At 40.9% G+C, this 24,824-nt stretch overlaps 1 protein-coding gene across 8 annotated transcripts in view; it reads left to right on the forward strand.

Moving 5' to 3' along the window:
- LOC141910247 (neural cell adhesion molecule L1-like) overlaps positions 1-24,524 on the forward strand; it is a 48,971-nt gene extending 24,447 nt beyond the window's left edge. The window contains exons 4-18 of one of the 8 annotated variants that reach the window (XM_074800972.1): positions 140-326; positions 7,882-7,899; positions 8,510-8,563; positions 12,263-12,365; positions 14,793-15,031; positions 15,491-15,700; positions 16,089-16,226; positions 16,546-16,651; positions 17,016-17,200; positions 17,847-17,978; positions 18,431-18,595; positions 19,654-19,983; positions 20,328-20,453; positions 21,982-22,060; positions 23,279-24,524. In XM_074800972.1, coding sequence (XP_074657073.1) covers positions 236-326; positions 7,882-7,899; positions 8,510-8,563; positions 12,263-12,365; positions 14,793-15,031; positions 15,491-15,700; positions 16,089-16,226; positions 16,546-16,651; positions 17,016-17,200; positions 17,847-17,978; positions 18,431-18,595; positions 19,654-19,983; positions 20,328-20,453; positions 21,982-22,060; positions 23,279-23,483 — 2,181 coding nt within the window. In that variant the 5' untranslated portion in view covers positions 140-235 and the 3' untranslated portion in view covers positions 23,484-24,524. Of the gene's footprint in view, positions 1-139; positions 327-2,460; positions 2,497-5,285; positions 5,311-7,881; positions 7,900-8,509; positions 8,564-12,262; positions 12,366-12,439; positions 12,543-14,792; positions 15,032-15,490; positions 15,701-16,088; positions 16,227-16,545; positions 16,652-17,015; positions 17,201-17,846; positions 17,979-18,430; positions 18,596-19,653; positions 19,984-20,327; positions 20,454-21,981; positions 22,061-23,278 lie in introns of all 8 variants that reach the window. The other 7 variants (XM_074800979.1, XM_074800971.1, XM_074800975.1 and 4 more) reach the window with 7 other exon arrangements.
- The last annotated feature ends 300 nt before the right edge of the window (positions 24,525-24,824 follow it).

Below are 24,824 nucleotides of genomic sequence, written 5' to 3' on the forward strand. Positions count from 1 at the left end.
TTTCAGTAAATGATTGTTCACGTACATACGTTACGTTCAAATGTTAAATGTTTAAAGCAATGGTTCTCGGCCAGGCTGCGGATACTTATTCGTGTTAAGAAGATTGCTATGATAATTAGTTCTTTTCTATCGTTTTCAGGTATTTGTCAACGGAGTCTTCACATTCCACATACAGATTCGGTGTCATTTTTATTTGAAATTCGAAGAAAAAAAAAACAACGAATAAACGCAGAAAATGTCGCCGATCGTTAGATTTTTAACGCTGTTGTCGGTCGCGGCCGTCGCCGTGTCGGCGCAGAATACGTTTCCAGTACCGAAGGACGATGGTAGGTCTTAATAATCCCCACAACCCCCGTGCGCCTCCTCGCTCTAGCTCCTCGTCGGACCCAGTTCCACGTACCACGTACAGGCGGGTTCAAATTCGAACCTAGCGTTCGATGTAAACGTGACTCATAATCGTGGAACCGAGTCCCGGGGCACGAGCTATTCGATATCGTTAACTCGAGCCGATTCTAAAAAATTATAAATCAATCTTTCATGAAACGTGATTATTTTCTAATTCGCGTATATATGCATATTTTTTTACGACGACGCAGGGCTGTCTCATTTCGTGCGATTGAAACTAAAACTTACGTGTGTGGTAGCGATTGAAGAGTTCAGGACCCACTTCCGCAGTCCACGGTTGACTCCGAGTTAACTCAGCGAAAATGAACTAATTTCAACTTGGAGACTTACAACTGTGGAACTGGATCCTGGAGCCGGAATTCGCGACAATTTCACTGGATAGAGTTCGGCAGTTCCCAGCTATACTCTCCAGGATTGAGACATCAGTAATTAACCGATTTGAACTCGATTAGGTCGCTCTAAACCGGCAATTGCCAAAATTATCAAAAAAAAGTTTTCTGTTAGAAATGGTTGTGCTAACCTAACTAGCCAGGGGTCAGTTGCTCACAAGTCGAGTTGGACTGAAATGTCGCGCTAAAACCTTGGTTACAATATGTTTTCAATGTTCATTATGGCATTTATCCCCCGGTCGATGTAATACATTTGATTCGAGGAAAGCAGCGAAACATATTTCCAAGGGTTTCCTTGTGTTGGGTACTTTTATAAAGAACGTGGTCTCAGGAAACAATATTTCCGAGTTCAAACGTGTTTAATTCCGTGTTTCCCTGCGTCACGTGCGTCGGGCTTTACCAGATTTTGTCGAGCGACTGTCCCCCCCCCAGGCTTGCACTGCCGTTTCAAAATTTTCATGGAAGCAAATGTTTTACCACGAAATAGGGCGCCTTCGTTCGTCGTTCGACCTTTCTAGCCAGGATTAATCAGATCTGTTAAAAGCTTCATCTTATCTATTGCCACGTATTTCAGCTAACATGATTTTCAGGCTCCGAGTTCCACGATTGCCGGATGAATCGAATGGGACCCTGGACGGTTATGGCCGCTTTCGAATCCCCGAATCCGTGGAACTCTGGTCCGAAGCAATGTTGTGCATATTAAATGATGTTGTACATATTTTCTCTCTTGAAATAACTAACTTTACCCGCAGCGTTCTCCGCGAAAGGTTTTTTAAAGGGTCGGACGTTTTTACATCCTCATCCGAAATCGGCGTCGGATTGTTCATAGAAAAATCTGTCTGCTTTACTTTCGACGAGTTGAAGTCAGATGACATCGAGGACTCTATGTCGCGCCGTGGCATTCAAGGATTCCACCTGTGGCAAGTAAAGATCCACCAGGTGTGCTAGTGTGCAGTAAGACATAGACCACTGTGATAATAATGGCTTCCTCCATTTGTTCGAGTGAGGATACCCAGGTGCACAAGTTTGCAGTATGACATTACTGTGGCAATAGAGGATTCCTCTACTTGTGGCAAGTGCAGATTCCACCTGTGGCGAGTGAGGATCCACCAGGTGTCACTACTGTACAATGGGACAACGATACAGGATTTCTTCGATTCAATTAAAGCCTATCCATGATTTCGCAAATATGGCGAACGATGAATAAAAAGTTATGCTACACAACGAATAATTTGCCTAATGCTTCAGATGGTAGGCTGAAGATCTAGATTTTGATCGGGTTATTCCATCGATACAAACACCATCTGGTGGGATAGCCTATGGCACGAGGACCTCATTGCTTTGTACAGTAGTCAGTATATATGATGGATTGCACTATAATTGAGCTTATAAATGGTGTTTTTTTGGGGGGGGAAACCCAAACCTCCTACAAAAACCACTGCATTCGGTGTCCACAAAAAGAAGAAGCATGTACGTACAGCCCCCTCTAAAATCCCAACTTGTGGAGAACACTGCTCTTCCGTCCAGGCAAAATATAACGCAAATTCTTAATCCCAGCCTAATCTTAATCCCAGTTTAATGTTGATTCCGGCCTAATCTTAATCCTGGCCTAATCTTAATCCCGGTCTATTCTTCATTCGTGTCTTCGTGTCTCGCATGTAAACAGGAGGTTTCCCACCCGAAATGTATGAGAAAGCAGAGGGTAAGTTTTTGTATCTCTCAAACAACCTCGATAGATGTCGCCAGCGAACGTTTCGTCCCCGGCTCGCGGTGCTGGATATGATAAACAGCGGGAATCGCGGACTCGGTCACTGTCCGCGAGGATGCTTTTCCGAGAAAGAGAGCGATTTCGATCGGAGGGGTAGGGTTATCGTGGGCGGATGGGTCTTTTCATCCGGGAGAAGTTTCCGGGAGATCAAAATTTCGATCGGATTTCGATCAGAAAATAAGTGAATTATTCAGGAACTTAATTTGGCTTCGGAGGTACGAATACTTACAAATTTAGATGCCCGTAACATAGCACCTCGAACCTGATGTCTCTCTTCCGGTCTATGAACACGAAACAACAATGCTTGTATGGTTCGTGATTGGTGCGCTTTGTCAGAAAATGAGAAACACAGAGAAACACGGTCGTAGCTAAATATGAAACGCCAATGCGCAATAACCGATCGGTAACCGCCACCAACTCCTGAATCTCCGGTCGATTTCCTCTCTCGGAACTCGCTTTGAATATTTTACAAGATAAACCGGCTCCCACCTGCCTTTAGTAGTTTACGTACGGTTAAGTGTAGTTTTAGAACGCTTTGAATATATGTATATATATTTATACTGTCGACGCTATGGAGACAAATTTTTCTCGGTCCGGATCAATTGATGAAACCGGATTTCGGCATAATCCGGATCATCCGTGCCCCGCATGATCCGGATCAAGCATATGTTTTAAAGTACCTCGCGATTATTGCTATTCCGCGACGGTTTAATCCGGATTTCTCGCGAAGCGGATGAAGTTCGTCGGTCTCAAACGATCCGCGTTTAAAGCCGGCTGCACGATAGCGACGAGTTTGCCGCCACGAGGGGTTGTTGAAATTTCGAGGCGTATTTGTCGCTTGCGGCTTCGACGTTTGATATTTTCCACGCGACGCAGCGAGTACGCCACGGCGTAAGTGACGCTGGATTCAGTTTCAACGTGCATACGTCGAGATCGCAGGTGCAGTATGCAAAGCTACGCCATTGTTGCCGGGAAGTCGTTTTCGGCGGCGATATTGCCGCGGCGTAGTCGTCGCCGGTGCGCGCCCGGCTCGAAGCGGGTTTCCGTCGTAGCTAGGATTTCTCGTAATCTGAATCGAAGTACGATTCCGGTGAATCCGCTATCGAACCCCTTGGCGTTTCTCGGGAATCCGGATTAAAGGTACGACGAACACGCAGGTTTCTCGTGTTATTATCGTGTATGAAATTTTTTCCTATTTCAGCGATTGAACTTCTCTATATAAATGTCTCTCTATCCCAGACCCCTGTACGTCTTGTTTTTACTGTTCTCTCGTCCATTAATCCCCTGTTTCTAAATGTCGTATTTTACCTTTCAGTATTTTTTTCAGAGATGAAAAATTGTTTTTTACTTCTTCTTTAATGTTTATATATGTATGTGACATTGAAACTTGTTGTATTTTCGCAGTATCCAATTTTTCGGGAAGCGTAGCTGAATTTTAACCATACTTATATATCTTGCTCCTGCAAATCTGCTCCCCCTTAGCATTAGTCCTCCTTCCTTCTCTCCTACTCTCTGTCAAATGTCTTCCGTCTCCTTTCAATCTTTTTCTCATCAATAACCGTGTGTGCATATACACCATCGCTACCCCCGTCCCTCGTTTAAGAAAAATCTGAAAAAGAATCTATCCTCGAGATTTTCTCAAGATGGTTTCGCTGAAGTCTAGGTTCTTTATTTGCAAGAAAATGAAGAGGCCGTTATCGATGGGTTTATTGAAGATGCATTCGAATAAGCGTTTTAAGCCTACGGCGGTTTTTATCCTAGGAAAAAAATGTAGGCCCGTGCGGTGGACAGATTTTTTGTCCCGATTTTCATTTGAACAAAAACTAACATTTTCTAAATTTATGAATTCTGATTTCGGCATGATGTGGAATTTTTCTAAAAGCAGATGACATTCAAAGTTCACCGCAATCCGAGCCGAAACCCGAGCCCGAATCGGCGGCCGTTGATCGTGAGTATATCCGCTGAAATGCAATTTTTTATGCCAAGGTTTCGATACTGTGTATATTTTAACCGCATGGTGTTTTCACGATTTGCGAATTCGAGAATGGCCTTGAAATTAATTGAAAAAATTTTAAATTTTTGTTTCGAACGATTTTTATAGTTTTTTGTACGAGAGTTCTTCCGTTACAACGCAACATGAATTTCATGTCCTGTTATATGCGACCGGTTTCATCAGTCGCGCGAGTTTAATTGACTCCGGAGTCGCGTGGGATAGTTTATTCGTAGATATTTTGACTCCGATGTAAGTGCGAATTTCAATTTCGGAATTCATCAGTTAACTTAAATCGTTTTGACTTTGCAATAAAAATTGATCGAATTCCAATTTTGATAAGAAAATAAAGCCTAGCTCAGGTCGACCTACGACCCAACTAGATGGCCGTAAGAACAGCGGTAGTACATACGTGATAGCTGATTGCCGATTTGTCTTAAGAGCACTCGGGTCGCAACTACGACTCGGTTATTACAGAGTTTCATGGTTGATTGACTCGCTATTACCGATGCTCATAGTCATGCGATGCAGAACTCGTCGAAGAACTATTTTATATCCAACTATTTCAACTCTGGAGTCTTTTAACTCGCCATCATATTCCTTTTTTAACGGCACGAAATTTTCCTTTTTATTTTCAAATTGTATTTGAATTTGCGATAACGAAATTTAATCATATCCGAGTATGAAAGCTAACGAATCTTAATTAACGTATGATAATCAATTTATTTATTAGATCTTATCGATTTTAAAGTTCGAAGGTAATAACTTTAGCATGATTTGTGTATACAGCGTATTAAACGGAATATTTAACCATGAATTCGTATGTAATAACTTATTTATCCAGTTGAAATATTTTCAAAGAAATATGTATATAATCCATAGAATGTATTTAAGAAAAAAGAAAATCATCTATATTTTAATGTTGTTGAAAGCTCAGCTGAAACGTATTACATTTTCGAATGGTACATGGTACAATATTTCCCAATGCTCCATAATATGGAAGTTAGATGACTGTTTTACTATGTACGTCGTCGAAGATTAAGTCCATTTATCAGAGGAGTCTGCTTCGATTCAGCCATGTTTGTAAAGTTTATCTGATTGAGTTTGGAAGTCATCACTCAGTTCGTATCGCTGTGTATATTCTCCAGACTGAGTTCATCGTAGAATGTTAAAATCAGTTGCGCTCAAAGACGAAGAAAGTTAAACGCAGTATCATCTGTTCAATTGTCGGTTCAAAATTAGTCGTAGCGTGAAGCCATGTTTCGAGCGAAACTGGTCATCACTTGGTTACAGTGTATCGATGTGAATATTCTTCAGACCGAGTTCATCGTAGATAGTTGAAATTCGTTACACAGTACGGTTCACATGTCGATTCTAAATCAATCGTAGTCCTCTAAATCAATTGTAGTCCGAAGCCGTGTTTTAATGGTCAAATGGTTTGAAAGCCGTCACTCAATAACGGTTGACATGAAGAATATTCTTCGTAGATGTTTGAAATCAGTTGTGTTAGGGTACTAGAAAGCTTCGCGGTATCATAAGCTGAATTGTCAGTTCAAAATCAATCCATGAATCTATGTCGTGTAAGCCGCCATGTTTTGGTAGTTCGAAATCAATCCATGTCGTGTAATCTGCTGTGTTTTGGTTGATACGCGTGTATCCTTAAAAGAGTGAAAATAACCTAATCAATATATTTCCAGCCATCCCTTTCTCTAATAAGTGATATTTGGAGCAGTCTCTCTAGTGGATGGCTCCAAGAATATTTGGAAAAATGTAATATTTGGAGCAATATCTAATGAATTGCGCCGATGATATATATAGCGCATTCCCTTTCTCGAGTGGGTGACAGTTTTGGCGTAGGCTATGATCGCCCATCGTGGAAACTGTGTATGTACTGTTACTGTTTGAATTTTGCAGGCTAAAATAACGGGGAAACTTTTTCCCAAGATCCTTGAAAACGTTTTCGAAACTCGAAATTTTCTAATCGTATGCGAAAATATTTCAGGCCCGCCACAACACGACTACCGCGATCACGATCCCTACGATATATACCTGTACACCGAGTCCGGTAACAACGTTCGTTTTAGTTCGTCGTTTTCGGTTTTTTTTCTTTATTTTGTTTTCCATTTTTCTGGCGCCGTAAAAAAAAACAGCCCAAATTTTCGACGTAACTTCATCAGATTTTGGGATTTTCGAAGTTTTCATTTCTCATCGAAATTTTTCGCTCGTTCGGAATTCGGAAGATCTCGATGTCTAATTTGAATCCAAAAAACTTCTCTTTCGAAACTTTTTTCAATCTTCCCTGAAATATATTTTTTCGTTTCGTTTTAAAGACTTTTTCTGATATTTTTAAATCTTATGTTATCAATTTTTTTCTTGTAAACAACATTCTCGAATTTAATTTACACTTTTTGGCCGTAAATTGAAATATTTTAAAACTTTTCCCATAAATTTCTTTTTTCTCTTCGTTCCAAATCTTGTCTGTCGTTGCTTAAATAAAATTGATAAAAATCTGTATATTAAACCTTTCTTCGGTATTTCAATATTTCTAAGGTGGTTTCTCAATGAGATAAACTTTTGCAATTATTTCTCGCGAAAATTAATCGCGGCACATTTTATCGAATCCATTTTACCAAAATCTGTAAGTTATTGGCAAAATCGGGGCTGCCATTTATGATTTTATCGTTAATTAAGATATAGTCCGTGTTCAAGATATATGGTTGTTAGATATTACTACTAGTGCCCCCTTCTGGATATTTTACTAACATTTCAAATAAGCCAGTTTTTTAACGAAATATAGAATGGTTGATTTTTATCGGAAAGTCGCGTTTATGCTATAGTTTTCGTACTACTTGTGAGCGTCGATTTCCAAAATAGTTGAAGTAGCAAGCGTTAAAAGAATGAACAATTATCTAATCATTGAGAATGTTGCAGTTTGCACCGTAAAGGGTTAACTTGAATTTCCCTAGCCATAATTACACCGTCTTCCTTGCCCCCTTTACTACCCTCCCCCCTTTACTACCCCCCCCCCCTTTCCTCAACTCACCCTCACCTCACGATACCCATTGAATATTGTTAGTTTGCTCGAGTAGGTTTTCATCAAATGCTACACGAATCGTAGTTCTGTTAAGTTGCACGGAGTTGCCCGGTGTTGCACGAAGATGCCTGCAGTCATCTACGGTTGCCAGAAGCCTTATTTCGCTATGTATTTTTACTAACGGTCTATAGCTTCGTTAATCGATTTTCAGTTGAGACCCCCACGCCTGCGTTATTTTCATTTCAACATGCGAACTCACAAATCTTTTGTTGTTTTCCATTTTGTGTTTTTTAAGCTGGATATCCGATAGAGGGTACGTTATCCTCGATTGCGCCCCCTATTATTCGATCGACCCCGAATATTTTTATATTCGATCGAAATTATCATATTAGCATCGATTGAACTTACCTTCCCTGAAATTCTCCATTCCCCTCCCCCTGCACCGTAGTAGTCCTAAAACGCTAATCGAAAGGATCCTCGCCCCTGCAGACGCTTCCAAAAAATCTACTATCATAAATCTACCCACGTTATCAAATCTCCCCTATAGACACTTTTTGAAAAGATGGTCGCCTACGAAAATCCCCCTATGACATCAGCTAATCGCCATTAGTAAATTTACATTAATTGCCGTGGAATCTTATCAATATGATGTCATAGGGGGATTATGGGGGATTTATCATCTTTTTTCGGAATGTCCGTGGGGAAAAGTTCAGGACGTGAAAGCGGCGGGAACCTTTTTTCGTACGGGTCTTTCGGATTGATTTGATGACGTCATAGGGAGATTTGTATATGCAGCCATCATTTCCGGAAGTGTCTCTAGGCGGTGATCAATGATATCGTGATAGGGAATCATTGGAGCCAGCCGTCGGACCTCGAATCCAATTTTTTCTCAGAACCCAGAATTCTCTAAATTCTGATTGCAGCGACAGCGGCGACTGCGCCCGGATCGGCTGCGTCCGAAGAAAAAACGATCACTGGTGATTACTAAGAAATATTTACTATATATATTACGTCGAATTTTGGCCACCAGGGGGCACCGCCAGGCTGTGGGTTTGTCGGAATGATAAAACAATTCGATTACGCACCTGTATTTTTGGAATCGGTGATTCAGGCAACAAATGATGAACGGTTCTGCTTCGATGTGGGTTTCAAGTTTGCACGCGGTAACGAAAAGAAATGCGGCCTTTTTTAAACGTCTCCGCCCTCGTATCATCATCGCCCATCCTGTGTAAACAAAAATCTAAATATCACGTCTAATTATAAAAATCATAGCACCCCTCCGCCCGAAAAGTTCGCAGTTTCACGGTTGCTGCATAATTACGACTATAAAGTTATTAAGTCGAATTTCTTCGTTGAAATTCGAAGGGCGGTTTCGTTAACATATTTCAGAAAGAACGTATGATAACTTCGATGTAGTTAACTCGCAACCATGGAACGCGTCTTGAATCATTGAATGTATATTTCACATACATGTGTTTTTTGTGACGCATCCCGAATTTTTAAAAATTTTTTCGAACAGTTTTCGCACCATTTTTTCGCGATGTCTCAATTTCGCGATTTTCAAATTTTTCCCATTGCTAAAAGCCATTGAATTTTCTTCCAGCTCCTAATTCTCGATGCCGCCACTTTTATCCATCATGCATCGTACTTATAAACGCTACTGCGCTTTGTCCGGAATTGTGTACCCGGGTTTCTTCGGAAGCCAGAGTACACATTTCCACAGTGGTCGGAGTTAAATTTTGCCCGTTCAGTCAAAGTGATTGAAAATGAACTAATTTTGACTGTAGAGTTCAATTAATTGGAAATGAATTTATATTGACTGGAAATGAACTAATTTTGACTGTGGAGTTAAAGTAATTGAAAATGAATTGATTTTGACCGTAGAGTTAAAGCAATCGAAAATGAATTGATTTTGACTGAAAATTAACTAATTTTAACTTTAAGAAATTGAAAATTAACCTATTTTGACTCTTTTTGACGGTAAAATCTAACTCGAAACTGTGGAAGTTGGTCCAGATTATATTCAGGTTTTTAGGATTGTTGCTCGTTGCTACGCCGGTGTTGCTACGCTGTTATTTCGCTTTAGATCGGCGATCGTCGCAACCTGATTTTAGATCAAAAGCTTATGTACGCGCACCGCCAACCAAGTGGTCGCGAAAACCCTCGCTGACCTCGGCGGACCATTTTTTCAGGTCCGGCTACGCGAGATGCTTTCCATCTCTACGATTCGCTTATCTCAACTTATTGATCCGTCGCTTTCGTATCAGCAAGGGTTTGAAAGTTAGATACCATTGCCACCTATTGTCTAGCGTATAGACCGCTTGTCCAATGACGACCCAGAGTTCGGCAGTCCGCGGGTAAGCGGATGAAATTGAATCATCGCGATTGTCAGAATCTAGATTGTCGAAGTTTTGATTCGGGAATCGACTTCATTCGGAAAAAAACACCGAATTTTGAATCAAAAATAGTTATAAGGTAGTCGAAAATGAACTAATCATGACTCCGCAATCAAAGCCATATCGACATTTGTCATGGCAGATTTGGCTCCTGACTTATTGAGCGAAGAAATTGAATTTCGACTATTTTGACCGAACTGGGTCCGTCGTGTGCGTGCGTCTGCTTAGTATCTCGCTGCCTGGTTTTTTTTGGTGACGCTTCGCTTGAAAAAATCTCTAAATCGTTTTCTATGCTTTTACGTATATTTTTATAAGCAGTTCAGCCAGCTTCCTCCAATCGTAAGTAGTAGGCCGTTTGTCCACGTCCGTCGTTTACACAGCACCACCACGAAACTGATCGGCATTGCTGTATATGTGTATTTCGTTTCATTGTCACGGCAAACACTTTTTAGTTTACAAACTAACCCCCTGTCCATGTACACCGTTAACTGTTGCAACCAAATTTTTGTTCGATTTTCCAATTTTGTTGTTCCGGAGGAAAAAGAACGGAATCTATTCCCGATGATAATACGAAAAGGGCTCTCTAATTCGCACAGCATTGCTCGTTCCTTAAGAAAAAGATTCTTCGGACAAAGGAAGATTTGAAGGATTTAATTTAATTTTGCAAAGTCGTTTTCATTTATTTTTGCTAAGACCCCTTGCTTTTTTATGGGAATAGTTCCGTTTTTTTTTTTAATGATTTCGGAGTCGAGACTTAACTTAAAATTTTTAGTCTCGACCCTGGAACCGGTCTTTACGAATGAAAAAAATTGATTAGAAAAAAATTTGTCAGTTGTTTGTCCTTGAATGTTAAGACAGCCCTCGCACTTGCTAAAATACCTTTGAAATATCGTTTTCGAAAAAATCTCTGATTCAAAAAACAAATCGGCGTTTTAGCTCGTGTTGGGTCGGTGTTTCGTTAGATGGTTTTTAGACGGTCGCGGAAAATTATCGAAAATCCACTCACTTGTAGAATCGCACCCAGAAAACAACTTTATCCCACTTTTCCTGCGATTTTCGTTGATTTTTTCGAATGTTGAACCGTGCGCGAAAACGATTATTCGATATTCAAAAGTGTAGCAGAATTATGCCGCGTGGCCGTGTTCTATAGAACAGGGTCCCGAGTCCTGATCCACAGTTCTCTGAGATATAAGTTTGAACGGTATATGGAAAGAGTTTTAGTTACGATCATTCTCACGAATGAGTTACTGGTTTAGACGTCGAATGCCAGCTACAACTTGTATTTTGTGAATTGCCGTGCGGAAAACGGCCCCCACCCTTGTTTTTGTTCTCATTGAAAACTTGAAGTAACCGATTAACTAAACCAAAATCATAATGTGGGTTTACATATTTACGTGAAACTGGACCCGAACTCGGAACTGTGGAATGGGGCTGAACGTGCGTAGGTATGAAAGTTTGCCTTTCAATAATGCTGACGCATTGAAAAAAGTAAGAAAGGGTAAATTTCGAACACCTGAACCGGGTTTCATAGATGCGGAAGCAAGATATTTGTCAGTTATAGCCATGGTTTCTCATTGTTACTACGGTGGTTGTTATCCAGGGCCCAGTTCCACCGTCGTGAGTTAAGATTTGACTCAGAGTTAACCAATTGAAAATGAATTAATTTTAACTCAGAGTTAACTCTAACTCACAACCGTGGAACTGGGTCCAGATTTAGTAGTTACCCCTAGGGATAATTTCGATACCAGTCTATGAAACCGGGGTCCTGTTCTATATAACAAGGCTCTTTTGGTGGTCGAAAAATGAAGGGACGCTTCGATCGGGTTCGTTTGAATCGAGAAATACACTCGATTCCGGAAGGAATAGTCGAACTCGTTTAAGTTGGCGTTTCCCAAATAACGACTTAGGTACACTTAAGTGAAATGAATAGCAATACATGTTGGGACTCAAAAACAAATTTTGTCGGTCCTCGCGACTGTTGACTGGAGCGATATGAGGACTCGACGGCGAGTTCAAACTATATCCACGAATCCGATCCGACTTCCTGTAATTCGCATTCGTTGAATCGTATTCACGCGAATTTCGACTCTAACGCCAGAAAATCGATAGTCGTCTCGGAATTGTTCGAAGAATCATCTCAATCAAAATATCTTGATAAAAATATAACCTATTCCTAAATTTTCCTCTTTATTTCATTCATTAATTCATTCGCTCATTCTGTATGATATTTTTGTGCATCGCTTCAACGGCAGCCGTCGTGCTTCTCTTCGTTATTTTCAGTGCGCATCCCGCCGTCGATCAACTCGGTGACGCCGAGTTCGCTGATCTCGTCGAACGAACGCGCGACGTTGACGTGCAAGGCCAACGGCTCCCCGAAACCGAAGTAAGTACCCCCCCAGCGTCGGCGCTCTGTTACCAGTCTGCTGACGGCGTTTTTCGTAAATTGTATGTTTTCAGTGCGCATCCCGCCGTCGATCGTGTCGAAACTAAAATCGGCGTTGTTGGCCAGCTCCGAAAAAGCTGTGTTCAAGTGCAACGCCACCGGTAGCCCGAGCCCGAAGTAAGTAGTGTTATGTTGTTCGCATCGTCGCCCGCTCGCCGCTGCCGCTACTGCCACCAGATGGCATTTCTTCGTGACGGGTTCCGCTTTAGATGACCTCGGAAGCGTGCGCATACACACATACGCATACCACATAACGCTCGCTCTTTAGTCTCCTATACGTTCCCGACCGGTCCTGTTTGCGAATCGTTCACATCAAGGATGATAAGGCTTAGTACCGTGGTCGAATCTGTACAAGGGAAAAACAGACCTGACTACGGCTACTATTTGATGGTAGTTTCTACCTTTTTGAGACCTCAATTACTTCCAAAGTCAAAGTGGTTTCTAGTTCATATTTTTATCTTACTAATTTTCCTGTCAAGTGACTCCCTTAAGTGGTGAAAACTATGCTAAAATGGAAACACCGAGTAGTCAGGTCTGGAAGAATGTGTCAGAGTCTCACGATGCCGTTAGGTTCAAATCCCAGCCAGCAAGTAATGTCCCAGAGTCTTATGACATTATGAGGTTGAAATCCCTGTGCGGGAGGAATTTCGCGTAGTCTCATGATGTCATAAGATGGAAATCCCAGCAAGAGAGGAATGTGACAAAAGTCACGATGCCATCCGTTCCCTGCGAGGGAATAATAGCCACGACACCGTCAGGTTCAAATTCCAGCAATGTGCCGGAGTTTCGTGATGCCATCATGGCGCAAATCCCTGCGAAGCGGTGAGTCTCATGATGCCATCTGTTACTAATCCCTGCAAGGGAGGGATGTAGCAGAGTCTCTGGACGTCAACAGTCTCACGATGCCGTCTATTCTATGCTGGGGAATGTGCCGTAGTCTCTTGACGTCGCAACGTTCGACTCCCTGCAGGGGAGGGATGTTACCGTCTCCCGATGTCATCTGGTTCCAATCCCTGTCAGTGAGACTGACATTAAGTGTAACATCGATAGTTTCAAATGTGTGCTAATGAAGAACAAGCAATCAGAATTTTTTGGAACCAACCACCGGTCGGGATGGGCAGCTTACAGCAGTAAACATGTAGATCGATATTGAAATATTACTTACCGTATTTATTTTCTAAACGAAAAGACAAATAGCGAATTTTGTAATGCTATCTACATTATAAACCTATAACGTAGTTCGACAGGTATGAATTGAAATTTCTGCATTTTGGCGAAATGCGATGATAATATTCGAACAGCCGATACAGCTGAAAATATAGTACTCTTCTTTTAGCCATGGTAATGGGAACAATAATGTATGTATAGTTACGCATGCGACTATATCGCTTTGAAATATAGAAAAATGTACGAAATAGGTAATTTCTCGCTACGTGGAATTTTACCCACTCGACGGTATTTGATTTTCGTCAGATCGCAAAATTTCGATTGGCGTCAGTGTTCATTGCTGCCTCCTACGTGCTTCTCAACATAAGGCTTATTTACCCCTGATCCCACATCTCCCCGCGACCCGATAAATGTGCCGTCAATGTTGATTTTAAAAGATGTCGATGTTCAAAAACACTATACGACCAAAAAATATTTGTAATTGATGGCAGTGCGATGACTGAATAAATGATTTCATAAGGAGATTTATAAAAGCATTCATAATGGTTTATTGCTGTCCGAAGACCCAAAAATTAATTACGGTAGCATTCACACTTGGCGCTACGCCGCATAGTTTTGCTATCAGCACCATCATTGGCTGAAAATTTCCTGGGGAATTTCATTACAAAGTTTTGAGGAAGAGATTTTCACGATGAAACTTTTGACATCCGTGAATTTTGAAAATTTCGGATCGGAAACGGTTTTTCCGCTTGAGGGTTATAGAATTTGATAATTGATAAGTCTGCCCCTCTTGGGAGGTCATGGGAACCCAGCTCTCCCAGAGGTCCATCATCTACTCACCCTCTTGAGAGGTTAGACTGAAGTCATGAATTATTAAATCCACCTCATCAAGATGTCAATAAGTCTACCTCCCTGAGAGACCCACCATCCATCCATCCATCCAGACTGAACCCTTTGAGAAAGGTTAGGAGTCAGTCTCCCTGTAAGTTTGGAAGTGTTGAGTTCCTCTGGCTGAGGGTCCCGAACTCCCCTACCCTGCCCTCCTGCTAGTAGAAAACACATCAAAAATAGCACCAAAATATAGATAAACTTATATAGCTTCGTTAATGCCTTTACAATACATTAACCCTGTGGTGGTTTAGGTCTACAGTTGAACCAAGTTGCTCACAGTTGCCCGCACGGTCGTCTTCTTTCTTTTAGGATCCGCTGGATGATTAGTTCCGGTAACAGCGAGTTCTCTCCGGTCACTCACATCCCAGGATTCTATGAATTCCCGATTAAACCGGATGGAACGCGCGATCACACGCAGTTGAAGGTGCGACCGAGTCGCAACAACGAGTTGGCCGCAAAGACCCCGCCGGAGAACTTTAAATACGCGTGCTACGCCGAGAACGATTACGGAAAAACGGCGTCGAACAACGTGGTCGTCAATGAGAAATGTAAGTTCACGGCTGTCCTTTGCCAACACCCATCCCCCCACTTTATTTAGACTAGTGAAAACGTTAGTACAGTTACCCCCCTTCCTCTCTCCCCACTCTTCCCCTCCTTTTTTTACTAACAGTTGGTGGTTGATTAATAATGAAAGTTTATATCCCCTGCTCTATTTCCACCCCCATGTTTTGTCATGATTTGACCTGCATCACAAGTCCCGCTACACGCCTTATGTGTGCGGATTCTTTAGGCTTATGTCGTCATTCAAAACTTGAAATTAGACCAGTTCTTAGATTTGAACCAATCTTCGGACATAAGCCGCAGCAACCGTACTACCAATAGGCCCTGGATTATTGTGGGTTTTTTTTTAAATAGAAAATATCGATGAACCCGGTCCTTGTCAATTTCTGTAATGTGGAAAAATTTTCAAACGAATTATTAATGTAAAATCTTGTGTCCTCCTGCAGACACCGGTGACTTCAGCCCGGAGAATTTGAAGGTGAAACCGACGTTGCAGGTACAGGAAGGCTTGACCACCGAATTGAAATGCAACCCTCCGGACTCGTTCCCGAAGCGAGCCATCATCTCGTGGCTGATCATCAAAGGATACGGAAAGGTCGACGCCAGCACCGTACGCGCGATCACCACCGATACGAGGGTTATGATCGGTCCAAACGGTAAGAGTTCGATCTGAAAAAAGAAATATGTACGTTTATATCCCATTATAACTGACTACTTAATACCCCTAAAGTGCTGGAGATTTTTAAAGATTTCATCCCAGTTTGTCACTGCCTTATGACATTTACACCGAGGTACAGCATATTGTTAGTTATTGATATTTCGGTATGTTTGCTGCTGTCTTTCAAATTACTATTGGCATCAATACACTGCGATAAGGTGTACTAGCAAAGTTCATCAATTTATACACCGCATTGCGGTGTAGATGCACTGAAAGGGTTTTCTTTTGAAGAATGGATTTACTTAATTTTCCATGATATCGTGATGGGGGATTAATCTAGGCGGACATTATGTTTAAGTGTTCTAAAATGATTTGATCGTACATAGGTAACCTGTTTTTCTCGCAAATTTTACCATCCGACGCGACCAAACCGGACTCGGATGAGACATACGTCTGTCAGTACAATAACGCCGCGCAGGGTACTATCAAACAGGGCAGTCCGATTTCCATCAAAGTGAAACCAAGTAAGTCAGATCACGTCAAATTTGAAGATAGCAAATGTTCTATTTTTTTTTCTTGCCGTATCCTTTTTGAACAACAAAATTTTGTTCTAAATACAGAAATCTATTTTGACAAAACGTCTAGATTTATTATGAGTTTTAGTCGTTTGTTTTCAAGCTAGAAATATTGAAATGTTCATTATTCTAGACTAGGGATCAATCGACGTGAGTTGAAGTTGATTTTATGGACAAATTCAGATCAGACATTTCCAAAATTTGTGCTTGAAAATTGCGGTTTTTATTTAGCATTTTGTTTCAAGACGTCCAAACTTTTCGATTGCAGATCCCAACATGCCAAACAAGCCTCCGGCGTTGATGGCCAATTCGCCGCCAGTTGTAAGCGCATTAGAACGCGATCAGATCGACCTGTATTGTATTTCAAGCGCCAAGTAAGTGCTTAAAAAGATTCGCTTTAATAGTCCGGTCATTCAAGTCGAAATTAGTTCATTTCCGATTTCGCTATTCCATTAACTACTACGTTCCATTCGAAATGAAGTCACCTTTTCACTGTAGTACATCGACTAGCCTAACACACCGGGGCTAGAAAGTGAATTTCATATCTTTTATGAGGCTCGTTTCGCAATATATTCGTGCTCGCGAGTTCATAATATTTGAAGTCGAGACCCAGTTTCGAAAATTTGAAAACTGGAAGTGAACCAATTTTGGCCGACTGTTCGGTCATCGTGTCGGTGGGATAGTATTTGTGTACCTGCTGATTGTGTAAATATTTTTGCGTATATTTTATTTTTTCAGGCCGGTCGCTACCGTTTCGTGGCGTCGCCTCAACGGCAAGCCGATGCCGTCGAATCATTCGTATTCGAACGGCAACGTTCACTTGTATTTGAAAAACGTCGCACCGAGTTACGCCGGCGAGTACCAGTGTACGGTGTCGAACTCGATGGGCAGTAAAACGTCCACAAGCCGCGTTGAGATCATGAGTAAGTTTTTATAGCAGAAAAAGCCGTCAAAATTTCTTTTCTTTAAATATTAGTCTCGGGGAATAGTCAGGGAATTTTGTAAGGAAAAAAAGAAGCTAAAAATCAGGGAAAAGTCGGGAAATTTGTTGAAATTGTTATATCCCGCGTATGAGTGAAATTAAACAGTTTCCGTCTCTGTCTTATATACTTGACTGTGTTGATTGATTGGATTCTTAGCAGATTAAGTGATAACAACTTGAATCTCTGGGAAAAGTCAAATAAGAGTGGCCACCCTGTCAAATAAAAAGCCAATGATTCACGCGGAAAAGATATCTTAAATTGAACAATGTTAAAATTTAGACGAAATTGTGATTGTAAGGCGAATATCCACTCCGTCGTAGAATTGAGTCGTCACTCTCATGAGAATATCAACGTAATGCCATTTGGAGCAATCCCATTCTATAGAGGCTGGCTCCGAAATGATCAAAACAGGTTTTTGAGCCATTAGGGTGAATCGATGATTTTCATAATGTTGTGTTCAGAGCCACTCTTTCTCTAGTTGGTGACTCGACTGATTATTACAGATCAATGAGTGTAATTACAAAAAGAAAGGTGAACGTACGTATTCTCCTGAAATCGTTCATTTTTCTTGCGATTTTACTTTCAGCTTTACCGAAGTTCATCAAGAAACCGGTAGATTCGACGTACATTATCGGCGGCACAGCTAAATTCGAATGTCAGGCGACCGGTAACCCGACCCCGACTACTGAATGGCTCGAAAATCTTGTCCCAGTTCCCCGTAAGTGAATGAAAATTTTTCAATGAGCTTATGGAAGTGGGGGGCCGTAACTTCAAATCTTAAACACGACTGGAAAATTTGGAGAGTAGCTTTTTACTCGTTTCGTTGGTATCGGCGATTCCCATTGGTCAGTTTGCAGACGTTTCTTTCATGAACCAATCAAAATGGCGTCTACTTATTACTTGTAAATAAAAATCAATAAAAAAAAATCATCCAAGAATCAAGTTAATACTTCTCTAAAATCAAAAGATATGTGATTTAGTTAGTAACTTAGGCTGAACGAAAGTGGTACCTTGTTTCTCCGCAGTGGCCAGGTCATTTCTATGGACTTTCGCTTAAGCAAAGTCCATTGTATTATTGCTTATGAGACTTTTTTCTTTTGGTACAAAGTAACATTCGAACGAGAAAATATTGCACAAGAAAACTTTAATCTTTCAATGATTTTTATTCAGCGAAAAGTGATAAAAAACTGACGGTAAACGCGAACACTTACGAATTACGTAACCTCATCCGCGGCGGGGAAGGCAGCGTGAACACTCCCGATATGAGAGTCGTCCAGTGTCGGGCTAAAAACATACACGGTAGCATCATAGCGAACGGATTTATAAACGTCGTTTGTAAGTAAAATGATTTGTATGCTTATTTTCTGGAGTATTCCAGGGAAATTGTTTGAAACTACTCAGTGACGGCCTTTTTATTCATTAGAATATGATAAGTTATTAACCCTTTCAGTGCTGACCATTTAATACCCTATCCCTGGGGTGCCTTGTGGTTCAAATATGACCCCTGTTATTAGCCTGTCATAAATTTAAGAACTGTTGATGGTGGGGTGCAAGAGTTCTTAGCTGTGTTTACTGTAGCACCTGTGATACCTAAAAAGCCCAATGTTCATATATGAGCCTTGTCGGTTAGTAGAAAACTCACCAGGTGGCGCTCCATGAAATAAGGATAACCACTTCGACCTAAGGGGTCATATATGACCCATGGCCAGAACATAGCTTGTACGTTTTCAATCAAAAAATTTGGGGTCATGTATAGAACACTCGACATTTAAGTTTCTCTGACAATTTTTATGTACTCAAAACTAATAATGAAGCAGCCTGGGGGTTCATATTTGACCCATCCCAAAAAACATGTCAATGTGAAAATATATCCACTGATATTTTTTTGTCATTAGGGACCCAGAAAAACATAAATGTGCGGTTTGCCCTTTTGCCAGAAACATGTTTGGGCAACGCAGGGCTATAGTGCTGGAGATAATTTGAAAATTTATAAAAAATTCCACCGTAGTGCGTTGAATAACGGAATCATCTTGCAATAGAGATAAAAACTAATCACTATTTACGGCAAAACATCGCAGTGCGGTGTACTAGCAAAATCCATCTCCGATTTATCGCACTGCGGTGTAGACGCACTGAAAGGGTAAATGATGACCCCAGTCTCAATAAGATTTCGATTAGTTAATGATGAAGTTACTAACAATGACCTTCTCGTTCTCGACATCTTCGACGATTCAACCAATTTATGATAAGTTACTTATAACGACTTCTTATTCTCGATAAATTCAGCAATAAATGCGGATAAATTTCGAACAGTTGCTAACCATAAGCTTCTCGTTCGTGATGAAAACGATACCGTTGGAAATTGTCTTAAAGTTTTCTTGTTGTCTCCGCAGTGCCGCTCGTGATGCGCGAGCCAAAACCGAGCGACGGCAAGAACGCGTCGGTGATGACGTTCAAATTCAAAGAGACCGTCATTCTGCCATGCAAAACGCAATCGGATCCGGCGACGATTCCGCAAATAGAATGGCTGTTCAACGACGGCAAGATCAAATACGTCGAGAACCAAATCTGGCAGGACAACTCGGACAACTCGCTGCATATCAACTCGTGGAAGTACAACAAAGAGGAAGACCTACGCGGCGACTACACGTGCATCGCTCGGACTATAACACCCGTACAGGTAGTACGCGGTACCTATACGCTCGCGTTCGAAGGCGTGGCAGGTATGTGTTGTTGTGCATGCATGTGTTCTGTTAACCTTTCAAGCAGCGAGCAACCAGAGCTGCCGACTATTCCTGATTTTCAGTATTTGTTTCGATTTTATAACGAGAAATACTGATTCGATTAGTTTGATGCGTGAAGGAATATTACAGATGTTACTGAAGGTCTTAGTGTTAATTACTGAGTGATTAATTTTCTTTCATATTTTAATGAAATGTTACTCGATTTGTTACTGACAGCGCTTTTCAGGGGTTGCCCGCCCTGCAATTGCCACAGTCAACTAAGAAGTCCTCATTAGACGTTCTAAACCGGTCGGTTAATCATTTTACATTATCTATTTTTTCAGCGGTCGTCGCAACTGGTGGCACGAGTTTCTGGTGGGTGGCGATCGTCATCGCTCTCATTCTCCTGTTGATCATCATTTTCCTCATCATTTGTCTGATCCGTCGTAACCGCGGAGAAACGTATCTCGGTAAGTACGGCGAACACCGCTCCGATTTTTAAAGACTTTCAATATTCAGCCACCCTCTGATTGGTGAGGTCATATAAATTTTACCTGTAACCTTCCAAATTTTGGACATGGACATGAACCGTAAACAAATGTATATTTTGGCCTTGTTTGAGTACAAAATAATTCTTTGAAAAAGATGTAATACAATAAAAGATAGAACTTTTGCCAAACAAGCTCCAGTTTTCAAGGTAAACCACTTTGCCCATGGGCAATTTATTAAAGTATGTAGGCGACTATATCCTGGAATTCAACACATCGAGATTAGAGCGACGATTTATGATCTATTCTCATCTGGCCTCCAATTATTCTCGATCTTCTCGGATTTCTTCAACTAGTGTCACCATCCAAATAAAAATAGATTTTATACAGGATATATGATCAGACCATGAACTTTGGGGTTGAAATCCTCTGTTGACTATCAACACGATACCGGGTGATACACGGTATTCGCAAACCTTAGTTCGCACTTAGGTGAGAAAACCACTGACCCGGAAAACCTGGAAAACTCAGGTAATCAGATAAAATAAGAAACAAGAGGACTTCAAAGTCCTGAGATTCGAAGAAGCAAAGTCTGATGTATAAATTATAAATTACATAAAAGAAAGGCAAATTATGAAAAGAAATTGATATTCCATTAGAGAAGTTTGTTTAAAAAAATTCAGTTTGTTTTCCGTTTGCGTTACGTGCATGGTAATGTTATTGTTTACATCTGACGTCATCGATAGAATGAGGCGCGCAGCTGAGCCTGCCTGTCAATCAACATAATTGGTTTACACTAAAAATGCGTTTACTTGAAAAACTATATAGTGTATCAATCTGGAATTTTCGGCACAATATCCGATGCTAAATACCTTACTTTAAAGGTTTATTTGGTGTAAATCGGATCACAAATATTTCTAAAATTTTGTTCTTAACTTTTGAAGTGGAAGCCGGTGTCTGCATTAACGTGTGTATGGCTGTATGTACGGGTACTGGCTCAGCATTGATGGTGTATTTATGCGCGAGTAGATGTAATGATTTGTTTCAACCGCTAAATCGGCATTCAGTACACATGATTTAAAGAAATGATATTCAGAGTATTTGCATATATTTATCATGAGAATTATAATATTCTTGAGACGAGCGAATTACGTATGTGGACCTATTTCATTGAGGCGTATCACTCAATCTGAAAAAAAATCTTCCGATCCTGTCACGTGACTTCATGACTGCAACTTGACGATAGCTTAGGTTCTCATTCTTCGAACCAAAAAACCCTGATTTTTTTATTAAGTGTTATTGATCGCTTGTTTCAAAATCAATATGTGATTCATAAAGAATGAATGAATTGTTACATTTCAAACCAAGAACTTTCTGGGATTCACTCTGGGGAATTTTGTATTATAACATGGAAAAATCAGGGAAAACTCGGGGTATTTGTATATTGTCTCCCTGTCCGACTATTTGTAGAATTTGTATGTAATATTTGTATTCGCGATTTTTTTTGCAGTCGACGAAAACGAACGAAAACAAGGAAATGACCCGGAAAAAGAGATGAAGGACGCCGGTTTCCATGACTACGTACGACCGTAAGTAGCCGATTTACTCCTTTAACTACAGTCCGAAATAACGTTGAAAGTTTTCATATTCTTTGAAAATTTTTCCTTCTTCGGCGCTCCCTCTTTCTAACTCCATTCTTTCTCTTCTCCCCTTCTTTCTCCTTTTACCAATCCTTTTCTCTGCTCTCCCTCTCTCCTACTCTTTCCTTTGTCCATTCCTCTGTTTCCGCTCTTCTTGCTGCCTTCTCTCTGCTCTCTATATCTCCTCTACTGCCACTTAGCTCTCCTCTGTTCTCTCTCCTATCCCTTCTCATTTCATCATCTCTCCTTTTCCTCTCTGCTCTCCCTCTCTTATTCCTTCTCCTGTCTCTCCTCTCCTCTTTGTTCTCTCCACTCTAACCCATCTCTCTGACTATCATAGCTTCCGTATTCTCCGAGACGAGGTAGCGACGTCTTACGTTTAGTCGCCGCAGTAACACAGGTATTGTCGCTAGCGCGCATGACAAAAATGAACGAAAAATCGATCGCACAAATTTTTTAAGAAATATCGACTCAAGTTTTTGAATCGGCATACTTTTTGTTGTTTGGTTAACAAACACAAGTAGTTAAAATATTTCAAATGCTAGTTCTCTTTTTGACGTCGCTACCTTGTCACATATGTCATATTCGTACACCTATATTATTACAGCGTATAGTTATATCAATATTACCGGTAGAGATTTTTTGCTCGAAAAAAGCACATCTTCCCTCATGGAAATTTTTCGGAATGATAAATCATTTTATCCTCATTATTAAGATTTGTAGTTATCATAATAAATAGATTGATAGGTGATCGTCCCTGAGACCTGACTACAGCAACCATTTGAGAGTAGTTTCTATTCTAGTTAAGAGCTCAACTACGCCCTGAAATATCAAAATACTCTCAAAGTCGAATTTCTGAAAGAAGGTTTTCTCAAGAATATTTTCTGGTTCATTTTCAAGTTTTGATTACAAATTGCTCTTATTAATGGTGAAAATATGATTAGGGATGTCAAGTAGCCCTGTCTGTCTGTTTTAGTTGCGCCATCTTGCGTTGCTATAAGTTAATTGCACAATTTCAGAAAAGAAATCTCAAATTCTGCCCTTTAATCAAGACACACGATTACAAAAACACGAAGACACACGATTTGTAACGCCATCTGGTGGCTTATGAAGAAAGCACGCGCAACTGCGATTAAAATTTCCGAGAATTTCTTTTCTATTCCGCAGGAATCAAGACCCGATTAAAGGAAGTCGCGCGTCGTTGAACAGCGACATAAAAATGGACAGCGACGACGACAACGACTCGATGGCCGAATACGGCGACATCGACACCGGCAAATTCAACGAGGACGGCTCGTTCATCGGACAGTACGGAAAAGATCGCAAGGGGGCGCCGCCGCCTTATTCAGCTAACGACTCGAACGTCGTATAAGCGCGTCGCTCGCCGTCGTGTCAAAACGTTCGATTTTATTAATATTATTTTAAAGAGACAAAATAAACCCACGCGTCGCGCGAATAGTTTTAGCGAATTTGAAAGTACGAGAGGAAGTTAAAAGTCTGCCGGTCGCCGGGTTAACAGCGGTTTTCGAGAAGGCGTCCGACGCTTGGAATCGTCGAATTGATTAATTAAAAATATTTGATTAGGTATTGTTTCTTTTTAAACGAGTATCGAAAATAAACGACCGTTCAGTTCGGTCGTTAACGTTATTGGAGTAGTAGCTGTTTAAACCATTGTCAGTGTCCGCCGCCGAGCGAGTGTCCATCTATTCCGAGTGTGCGCGTCTGCTTTGCATCCGCGACTACCGAGTGTGCATCTGCTGTGAGTGTGCGTAAGCCAGCGAGTGTGCATCTGCGATTGTTCCGCGCGCGCGCGAATGTCTTCGAACGTATATACCAAGTATATATCTCAAGCATGCGATGGAACTATTTACGGTGCCAACTATCGACGCGTTTTCGTACAAACGAAAATGATCGGCTCCTGCGTAGCTGACCGCCGACGAAAAACGCGGAAAAAAAAATGAAATCGTTCGAGTTTTTCGAAGAAACGCTCGCAAGCCGTCGTCGCGCTGCGTCGCTTACAGTTACCGATCGGAACTATCGTCGTCGATGTTATATAATGAAAAGAGATAAACGTACTCCATAATAAACGCTATGTTTCAACCTTTATATTCATCGTGTAATCTAACGTAGGAAAAAAATATAAACGACGTCTTCTTTTTTCGCTAGTAATCAACGTAGCTTCGAAATGGCGAATAACTCGAAATCGAGCGATGTTGTCGGGTTTCAGAACGATATATTCATATGTATAAAAAAGTATATGTATTTTTTAGCGGTTTTCTTTGAAATGCGGCGGTACCGAGATCGGCCTCGGCCGTTTTCGAATTTTTCCCCCCGCACGAAAAAAGCGCTAGAATTTTGCACGCGCGCACGTTTTAATTACCTAACAGATTTATGTAAATAAGAATAAATTATATTATTATTATCATTATTATTATAATTATTATTATTATAATGTGTATGTATGACTAACATATATATATATATATATATATATATATATATATATATATATATATATATATATATATAGTAGCTTAGCGCCACGTGTTGTCGGCATCAACGAGTAAGAATATGCTTAGCGATAGTAATCGTAGCGTAGATTGTTGTTCTCGTTATGTACCGTAGTGAGCGTCTTTACGCGCCGCGTGCGTTTTTTCGGCGCGTTATTTCGTCGATCGATGAAGTTGTGATCGATTCGAGCCCGGTTAGGTCT

Source organism: Tubulanus polymorphus, chromosome 8, assembly GCF_964204645.1.
Source record: "Tubulanus polymorphus chromosome 8, tnTubPoly1.2, whole genome shotgun sequence".
NCBI classification, from domain to species: Eukaryota; Metazoa; Nemertea; class Palaeonemertea; order Tubulaniformes; family Tubulanidae; genus Tubulanus; species Tubulanus polymorphus.